The sequence below is a fragment of the Parasteatoda tepidariorum genome, chromosome 8, assembly GCF_982258835.1.
Source record: "Parasteatoda tepidariorum strain Cologne lab strain chromosome 8, Ptep-v5.0, whole genome shotgun sequence".
Lineage (NCBI taxonomy): Eukaryota > Metazoa > Arthropoda > Arachnida > Araneae > Theridiidae > Parasteatoda > Parasteatoda tepidariorum.
Genome location: NC_141762.1, coordinates 52,044,565 through 52,055,442, shown reverse-complemented (window position 1 = coordinate 52,055,442; position 10,878 = coordinate 52,044,565). Strand labels below are relative to the sequence as shown.

The following is a 10,878-nucleotide window of genomic DNA, read 5'->3' as shown; positions in this document are numbered from 1 at the left end:
AGAGATTCATTTACATTTATCATGGATAAACAATCTGTAGACACTATTTGAATTGGTATAAATCATTTTGCCTTTGGTTACGTTACTGATCTAGATACTTTTTTGTATGATCTTCTGTTGAAAAAAGTATACTCTAGGTGGGCACGATTTTGATAAATTAATAACAATGCACCCCATTTTTCATACTTCTTTTTAGATAGAATTGACTCGATATTGAAGGCTATCCTTAAAAAAAAACATTTTTTTTTCAAATTTTAAAAATTTACAAACTTTGTTTCTGTCTTATTTAATTTAAACTGGTAAAATAGGCATATTTATATTTCCTAGTTCAAAAAACATACAAAATCAATACGTTTTATTGACATAATTATGATAAACTATATTCTAAATAATTGTCAATGAATTTCTTGAGATAGAATAAACGTTCGAAAAAACCGTAAGAGTTAAATAAGGCCAAAGTTCACCAAGATTAACAACTACCTTTATGAACAGCTGTTGTTTCGATAACTGGATCAACGGAAAATAATATAACATGCGAAATTTGAAATAAAAATTCCCACAGTTTGCTTGATACAATTCCACAGAGAACTTAAATACGAGTTCACTTCCGTAAGTAAATTCTTTTTGAGCTTTTACGACAATTAATTAAAAAAAGATGATGATTATCAAAGAAACTGTAATATTAAAAGAAATGTGATTCGAGTATTATAGCAATTAGAGTAAGTTGGCCGAGTAAAGTAAAATCAGAATAGGATCACCCAAGCAATGTATACTCTAATTCTTTGAAAAATGATAGAAAAAATTACTCATCCACTGTTCCAGTATGGAATAAAAAGCAAATGGCTCACTTTATTGAAATTTAATATTTCGTTATACATTCACCTGAAATATAAATAAAAGAAACTGCGAATTAAGGAGTTAAATACGTTTTTCATAACGCTTTATTTTAAAGAATTTTTTATTTAATAAGAAATAACACATCTGAAAAATTATTAACATTTAACTTGAATAATAACATAGCGTAATGAGCACCTTTATACGTTATGAGCACCTTTTCATATGTCATTAATGCTTCATTCTATAATTAAAATTTATTCGGACTTGATTATTAATCTGTTTTGGTTATCTCATTTTCTGATCAGAGGTACAAAGGCTACAGAGGTATTGGGCTAAATTTTTCTTGTTCTTCCCTCCTTTTTTTTAAATTTTTTTTTCTTTTTTTAAAGCTTTTATATTTTTAAGAGTAGGTATTTTTACTCAGCAGTACAAAATCATTTGAAGATAGCTTGACGATTTTGAGTTCAATTATTTTTTAAATTTCTACAGAAATATATGCTGATTACTTTGCATGATTATAACGATTTTAAAAACAAATTAAAAATTAACGACCAGCAAAAAACAAGTAGCAATAATGAAGAATGTATCACTCCGCACCAAATCTGTATCATATCTACAATTTTAATATATGATTTTAGGGGTTAAGGGGTATGCAAACGTGTTTTGCTGAAATAGTTGGTATAATTGTAACATTTTGTAAATATTATTACAATGAATCATTTTTAACTGGAGCAAGTTTTATTCAAACTTTCCAAAACTTAGTTTTTTAAGCAATAAACATTTTTCAATTTATTGTAAATAAAATGTTTATATTCAATTTTTACCATGTATGTTGTTTAAAATCATATTGTGAAACAATAAAGGGCACTAAAAACTAAACAGATATAAAAGAAAATATGATAAGCACATGAATTTGTAAAGAGTGTAATTAATTATTAAGTGTAGTTAACTGTTTATTGCACTAGATATCATTATAATTTTAAATAATTTCAAATCTGAATTATACAGAGTGCAATTTTACCCTTGTATTAGGTGGAGCGGAAAGTAATTTCGTTTCGGTGCATTTGATATTTGCTATCAAGATTTTATTTTTAATCAATAATGTATTCATCCTCGTTAGCAACAACCATTCAATGCCAGATTGAACATGAACTGAAATGGATCGAAAAAAATAAATTGATTTTTAAGACTAACGAATATTTAATACACCGAAACGACATTACTTTCCGGTGCCCCTAATATTCTAAAATTCTAGTTTAAACTACATAAAAACACACACATTTGGGTTTACAAATTGATACTTCAACGAAAGAAAGAAAAAGCAACTATATTGATGCCTGTCAATATTAACTACAGAAAAATGTGTAATCAAAGACATAAATTTTTGTTTTATTTTTGAAAGAAACAGAGATGGGTTAAAAGGCAAAAATTAGAAAAAAATCTAGGCACTTAAATTGCTTACGATATTTTTCATTCCATCTTGCAACAAAAGATTTGACCAACAGTTTACAAATAGTTTTCAATTTCACTTGAAGATGTTATTGATGGGTGTTACAGCAAATAACAGTCTAATTTATTATTCATTTGCTTTTAAAAACTAGCCAAATGCAGTCCTGTATCTTTAATCTCGAATGGTTACAAAAACAACGGCAGTTTCATCTTTTTCAATACTTTGTCTGGGTTGGTAAAGTTAGGAAAAGTCAGAGTTTTCCAATTTTCAAAGACAGTGCGCCGCCATCTTGAAAAGGCCACTAAATATTTTTTTTTTACTTTTTCCTATTTTTTCCGAATAACTCAAGCGCATTGTTGCAACGAAAAATGTGTGAATTGCATCTTTTTTGTCAGGCTTACTAATCTACAATATTATATCAATACGAAGTTTGTGGCTGTAATACATCTTGATCTGTTATAACTTCGTAATCTCAATAATAATTGGAATAGAGATGAGTAGCTGAATATAGACTTTAAACATCTTTTGATTCTCTTTACGTATTCTATGAAAAATAACATAATATTTGAACAAGCTTTATCTCTCTCACATTATTATAATTGTGAAAAAGATGTTACTCTCAGAATATTTGTAAATTTAACATGTGAATTAATATTCAACTGTTTTAAAGTTTCCATCTTCCTTAAATATTTACCAAAGAAAATGACTGATTTTCTCTTTCAGCTACACCACATTTAGACCATGAAGACGCTTCTGATATTCAGTGTTTTGACTGTTATACTTTACTACTGTAAGTCTTTATTTTTTTTACATATATTCCTGGTTACATTAAATAAAGAAAAAAAAATCACACCGAGTGCTTTTTGATCTAATTTAAATATTCAGGTACTAAGTTGATGATGAGGAAACGATGATCTAAGTAGTATAGTTTAAATATGTTAACAAGTTTGTCCTGAAATGAGAGGTAGAACATATTCAGATACTAAGTTGATGATGAGGAAACGATGATCTAGGTAGTACAATTTGAGTATGTTAATAAGTTTGTCCTGAAGTGAGACACAGAACATATTCAGTTGGTGATGAGGAAACGATGATCTAAGTAGTACAGTTTAAATATGTTAATAAGTTTATCCTAAAGTTAGATACAGAACATATTCAGTTGGTGATGAGGAAACTATTATCTAAGTAGTACAGTTTAAATATGTAAATAAGTTTATCCTAAAATGAGACGCAGAACATGTCTAAGTTGTACTAAGTTGATGATGAGGAAACGATGATCTAAGTAATAGTTTAAATATGTTAACACGTTTGTCCTGAAATGAGACGTAGAACATATTCAGGTACTTAGTTGATGATGAGGAAACGATGATCTAGGTAGTACAATTTAAATATGTTAATAAGTTTGTCCTAAAACGAGGGGCAGATCACTTTTCTGAATAAAGAAATACTTTTCTGAAGAATTTAATTTTCAAATTAACAAAATACAGAAATGGAATGTGAGGATATTCTAGTTTTTAGGGGAAAATGAATAAGTACTCCTTAAAGATGCTTTTAATCAAATTTAAGAATAAAATAATTTGTGTAAGTGCATAACTCTTTTACATAAAAATGATTTCATGACTTTTTTGTTATTATTTATTATTTTTTGATAGTTTAACCTTACAATAAGTAAATCTTTACATTGCGTTATTTATTTGATTTTCAATGATCAATTTCAGTTTAAGAATACACCTTTTTAATAGTATAAAAAAAATTAAAGAAACTATTTTTTTTTTTTTTAAATTAAAACCCCTTTTTTGAATTTTCATTTCCCAGAAGCTACACGATATCGATCTTTTAAAATTCCTTTGTCTCTTAAATTGCTTATTTTAACGAGATGGAAACATTTTTATCTCTTGATTCAAATTTGCTGATTATTATAAAATAAAATAATAATAACGATTAAAATGTATTTTAAGGGAAATAGTTTCAAGAATCTGAATTTAAAAGTACTGAGATAAAATTTTTAATTTGCTTAAAAATTAAATTCGAAAGTTATGGTAAAATACAATAAATGTAAGAATAACATTAATTGTTTTTATTTTTAAAAAATAAGATAAAGGACTGACTTTAAAAAACATTCCTAAACTATTGACGATTTCTTTTCTCGAATGTCCTCCATTTTCTCCCTCATTTCAAAAGCTATAAATCCGAATCTAACATTAAACTTATTTACTGAAAGTACTTGTTCCTAATTTCTGTAATTTAAGCAATAAATAACTCTAATTAATTGACATAGTTGCGATGTACTACTTGAATTATTAGAATTAAGTCTTAGGACTCCATTTTCGACTGTTAAATTAAGAGTTATTAAATTTTTACTTTTCTTTCTGAGTGAACAAAATTTACAATATAGATAATTAAATTGTTTTATACATATCAAGACATTTTTTTCTTAATTTACCGTCTTTAATAAAAATTAAGTTAATACAACTTTGTATCACGAGTAATATTTAAACTAATATGTTGCGTTAAGGAGAAATTTTAAATAAGTCAAACAACTTAGTCCCTGAGAAAGCTGAGTATCGCAGGACCGTAAAAGTAGCTTTCCCTTTACAAGTTCACTATCTCAGGAAAGACAACATCCGGGGAAATATTGATTGCTTACCTTTTAAATCGCCATATCTTGATAAATAGGTATATGGTTCGTTACATTTTTTTTTCGGTCTACACCCATGACTCAAAAAAACATTGTAGTGTATCTACTACTACAGAAATATAATTCCAGTTCACTAGTATATAAAACGTGTTAACTCCTAATATGGAAGGGTAGCATAGCACAAGCATAGATGAAGGTTGACATTGTCGATAACTACTATCCACACAAACGTTATATTCAAAGAGCAAAATTCTAGAAATAATGAATAAAGCAAATTTCTCTAACTGCAAATTGATAACATTAGCATTTTTCATTTCTCTTTTTCTTTTTGCATTGATAGTTAGATAGCGAAATTGCATGATTTGTAATTCGAAATTTTTGATCTTATCCTCACAGCCAGTACGTCCTCTAAAAAGAAAGGTCAGACTTAAATTTCTTTTTTACTTCTTTAGAAATATAGAGCGCTAAGGTGCAAACAGAAATTCAGAAAGAGCGCATACATATAACCGGAAATACATAAAATCCACTGCTCTGAAACAAATTCAAAAATTCAAATAAAGTGCACTAAAATCTCCATTCAACTCTTAAGTCACACAAATTTCGATAGCTAGCGTTATTAATTAAAAAATATTGTGCATTTTCAAAGATCTTCATAAATATACTAATGATTGAATTTACTATAAAAGAAAATTTGGTGTAAAATTCGGAGAATTTTGGCTATTTATTTATACGGTCAAATTATTCTTTAGATAAAAAAGACCAGTTCTCATAATTATGATAAACTTCAGAAAGTTAGCAGAACTAACTGTTAATTTAAACGACTAGCTATGTAAGAAAACGCCTAGTGCAATTAAACATATTTTTATGAACTGATTTAACTTGATAAAAAAAAAATTACGATTACGCGGAAACTGAAACAATTCCCGTTATGATGAAAAAATACTAGAATTAAAAATTAATTCATTAAAAAAATAATTTTTTATAGTTGAATTCATACTAAACTAAAAGTATTTCATAAGCAAAACGGGACTCAATATTTTGTCAAAGCGAAATAAATTACTTTAATTAGTTGATTTTCAAACGTTTTGTGTAAGGATTCCAAACTCAATTTGAGGTGGTACACTTTTTTCCATGGTGGTTAAAGCCTCAGGTGATAGACACAAAAGTGTCTAGTTCAAATCCATTCGAAATAGCAGAATTGCTCATTCGCATTCTCTTTTTAATTGGTGACAACAAATATGCAACTCTCTTATTCGTCGACAGATGGCAGCACTAAATGATAGGGAAAAAACAACTTTGACTACAAAACCACCATATAGGATAGTTAATTTTATAAACTGTTTAGATTACTGTGGAAAATTATTGTATATAATGTATGAAATTAGAATTACTGTAGTAAAAATATGAGCAAAAATTAAGGTAGAAAAGAATAAACGATTTCTGTCAAGTTTTAACACATTTCCTACAGAGAACATTTATCAACAATTTCCCTGTAATTTAACGTAGGAGGACAATAGCTTTTTATTAAAAAAAATAAAGTAAACGCATGATAGAAAAACTCACACTTAAAAAAATTTAAATATAAAAAATATACCCCAGTATATGAATTGCGCGATGTCGTTCTACTTTTTTACAGGTGAATGTGGTTTTATAAGTCGTTTTTCTGATGAAGACGGCAATGAAGTCGAGCATGGTACTGGTGCTGACTGTGTGAAAACAGATGTGAATGAATACTTGGATCAAGTGTTCGAGAAGGCCAGGAATGAACTTCCAGACCCTATGCGTTTGCCCCCAAGATCAACTTTTGTTGAATTGAATGACGGTCGTCTTTGGGGCTTGTCTAACATAACTAGACTTGGTGAAACGAAAGTCACCTGCGATGGCGCTAGTATTACCATTATAGGCAAAATTACTACCGATGAATTAAAAGTAAGTTCAATTTATCGAAGTAAGTTCTCTCTCAAAAATAATATTTCAATTTTCTTTTCTAATGGTTAGTTAGCGTCTTAATTAATGTAACACTGAATACTTTGAGCAGCAAAACTGTTCATCACGGTAACTACTTTTAGGTATTGCGCAAACTCATAAGGTCGCTCAATCAGACTTGAGCTAAATATCTCAAATTGATGTTTCGCTTTTATATAAAAAGTACAAGATCTTTTTTTTTCCCCTTGGAAATTTTTTTAATCCCTGTTGCTACATTCATGTGACCCCCATGCGATTTTTTGAGCTAAGCCTTCTGCGGGACCCCTTAAGACGGGTATAAAAAATTTAATAATACATATCTTGTTCATTGAATAAACTTTAATATCCCATGTTTATCAATGTTTTGTTATGGCGATTACGGTAAACAATCACTTTCGCTTCAATTTATTTATTAGAAAACCGTGAAGGGGTGAAATTCACTTAAGCATATTATTTCTGCAATACTAATTTGTAACACACGAAAAGCTGTTCTTATCGTCTGCGAATCCCTGATGTCAGAACACCTGTTGAAATGGATGAAACTGTAGAAAAGTTAAAAGTTCTCTGTTTCAAATATTGAGTAAATATAAGTTTAAATTCCGTAGAAACATGTGTATACCAATTGAATGAATGTCTCATTTTTTTTTAGATAGTACTATCAGATGCATATATAGGTACAAATAAAAATTACTACTTTTTGTACAAAAACCCATTATAACTTCTAAAACATTATTCCGATAGTCTTGAAATTTCTCTCATTCTACTCAGCGTAAAAATTACAACGGAAACTTCACATTCCCGCTTAGAAGAAAAGCAGCTATCTTCTTGAAATTATCTCTACTTCCATCAAAAAAGGAGGAAGAGCACAGGGGAGGATGAGGAGTTTTCAGGTATCATTTTCAATAACAATACAAAGCTTTTTGTTTATCTGAAGAAACGCCATTTTTTTTGCTATAATTACTAAACTATTAATGCCTGTATCCTACTAATTCCCTATTTTTCAACATCTTAATCTTTACCAAGGAGCAGTTGTTTCAAACTCAGTTTATAGTGTTTTGCTCAATAGAGAACGCACAGACAAAATGATATCAATAATATTAATACATTAGGCCGATCAGGTGGCCGAGTGGTTAGCGTGTCTGACTGCGATGCGAAGCCATTGGCCGCGGTGTCGAATCCTGCTCAGAGACTGGATGTTTCTTTCTCTCTGTGTTCTATGTCCTTTCCTCTTTGTGTGTGAATGTGACCCGCCATATGAACGCGTTTGTGGTTGGGTGACGTGGGCGACGCTGCTCCGCAGCCGTGGCTTCGCCACAGGTGCCCACAGGGTAACGAGAAGAGAGTAGCAGTTCTGGCATTTCTGGGGCCAATGGGACAAACCCAAGTGCCCGCCATTAAAAAAAAATTAATACATTGGATTCCCATTGTCAAAATGGTTGTTGTCTAATTTTTTTGGAAAATAAACTTTATTGCGCTTTCATCTTGAACATCTTTAATTGTTAATCCTGAACTGCTCGGTGCACAATTTCGCAGACATATTTAAATGCAGCTCACACACATTCTGTGTAAATTCTTTTGATGACTGAATAGACATTGAACAGCCAATCAAGATCAATATTAACATTTTGATTTCGAGATCTATATTAACAGTTGAAACATAAAAGGAAAAAAAGCATAATTCTTTTATTTATTAATAATTATTCATTAAATTATTTTTTTTTTAACTTCATATGATTATTTTATCTAAACTTTAAGCATGTGAAAGAACAGCATTTGACAAAAAAAAATTAATCAAAAATAGAGATTCAGAGAAGCTACGCTTTTGTGTCTGATTTCGTAACTTAAAATTTCCTTTTCAAAAATTATAAAAATATTAAATTTAATCTCTCAAAATATTAAGATTACAGCTTAGAAATTCGATCACTAAATCAAAAGTTTATTAAGATGTATGTTTTTTATTTTGCTCACTATTTGTCCATATACCTGCATCGATTTGAGAAAACAAATAATCTGTACAATAAAAATAATGGTTTAATTATGGTTTACCAAACAAACTTAAAGAAATCAAATTTTCAAATAAAAACTTTCTGTTTTAATTAACTATTATTATTAAAAATTATTTATTTTTAGATTAATGAATTAAAAATTGCTTTAAAATAATACAGAATGCAGTCAGTATATGTAAGACAGTTCTCTTTAACCACAGTAGCCAGTTTCCGAGAATACGAATAAAAAACCTTTTCACCAACATGAAAAATTTTAAATCCTATGATGCAGAAATAAACTTAAACTGTTTCTTTCTTCACAGGGTCGTTACACATGGACCACAAAGAAGAAATCAAATGCGGAAGGAAATGTGGTTTTTATTTCTCATGACTTTGAAGCAGATTATAAAGTAGTACTCAAAAAGAAAAAAGGAAAAGTCACCTATCCAACCCTTAAAAGATTCGTGATCAAAAAATTCAAGAATCCACAAATAGAGATCTCTGGCGCTAGCTACCTTGGTTGGGCTTTAGGAGAACTTACTACTAGATTTTCGCTTTTCTTTCAGCGTATCATCGCCAAAACTATTCAAAATCCTCTAAAAGAAGCATTAGAAAGAGAGATGAGAGAAATCAAAATTGAATAAATTGGTGTAACTTAAGTCTGATTTTTTGGAATTGTATAACAAAATTTTACTGAGATGCAAAATAGACATTATTCTGAACTAAAATTTTTTTTTAAAAAGCCATGCCTCCTTCATATTGTATCAGAGTGTTGCAAATGAAATTCCAGTTATTTTGAAACAGACGATTTTCCATTCGATAATATCAGAACTAATTAACACTTTCTTATCCCGTAACGGGTAGTTCACATTTCCCAACAGAAAATGTCCTATCTTTTTCCGTAACTGATTTAATACAATCCTTCTCACAAATCCTGAATCAGTCAACTCCAAAAACAATTCGCGATCGCAACGAACTATAGGGGACGTTGTTGTATGAGACTAATACCTGTGATTGCTATATGAACAGTCATTCAGTTACTCTAGAGACGTCGTTAAAGTAGCACGTAGCATTGCAACGTTCCTTCTTTATTGTGGCTAATTGAATTTAAAAAAGAAAAATGCTTGATATTCTTTCTTATGCAAACGAAAACAAAATGGTATCTCTTTTTATTAGAGAAGGAATATCCAAAACACATCGGAAAAATATTTGCACATTAACAGAAAAAAATATGTATATTCTTATAAGAGTTAAAACCTAATGCCCGAGAAATAGTATTTCTAAATTTAATGATATAACATGAAAGGCCCATTTAAACTTTACATTCTATAGTTTTAAGAATCATATTACTTCAAAAATTAAAATGAACAAAAAGTATACATAAGCCTCATAATTTTATGAAATTTAATTTTGTAAGCAAAGTTTTTTGACAACAATTTTTATCAAAAAATTTCAAGTTTCAATAAAAATCATTATTTAGAAACTAAGAAACGTAAAATAAAGAATGCTGACGAAACAAAAACAAAAAAAAACAATTCTTTTTTGTCGCCATTTTTCGTGCTACGAAAATTCGTCTTTGGGATTTGCCAAAAACAAAACAAGAAGCAATTTTATTTTTTCAGGAGGGAAATATTTTACCGAAAAAACGAAAATGTACCAATTCCCACCATGAAACTTTATCTTGGTAAACGTACGTTTTGGAAATGTTATTTCATTTGGAATCTTATTTATCAGAGTTCATATGGCGATATGATTGCTTTGAATCTATGCTAAACTCTATATCGGCTCATTTTCCACCGAAATCCGATCGACTATTTTGATTTTAAATAAAGTGTTTTATTTTATGAATTGTCTCAAAAATTTTAAGTGTAGATTGGCGGCACTTAAAAACCGCCAAATCTGTAGCGGCGGTGGCGTTAATACGTAAGAACCGAATTTTTATTCCATACTTTTCTGAATCATATTACTTCAAACATTGGAATATACAAGAAGTATACGTAAAC

The 10,878-nt window shown here is 29.3% G+C and overlaps 1 protein-coding gene across 1 annotated transcript; it reads left to right on the top strand.

Annotated features, from left to right (window-relative positions):
* The first annotated feature begins 503 nt into the window (after nt 1–503).
* LOC107450239 (uncharacterized) lies at nt 504–9,617 on the top strand. Its single transcript, XM_016065992.2, has 4 exons — nt 504–609; nt 3,011–3,077; nt 6,562–6,854; nt 9,199–9,617. Exons 2-4 carry the CDS (start codon nt 3,029–3,031, stop codon nt 9,517–9,519), a joined length of 663 nt encoding a protein of 220 aa, XP_015921478.1. The 5' UTR covers nt 504–609; nt 3,011–3,028; the 3' UTR covers nt 9,520–9,617.
* Nucleotides 9,618–10,878: the final 1,261 nt, after the last annotated feature.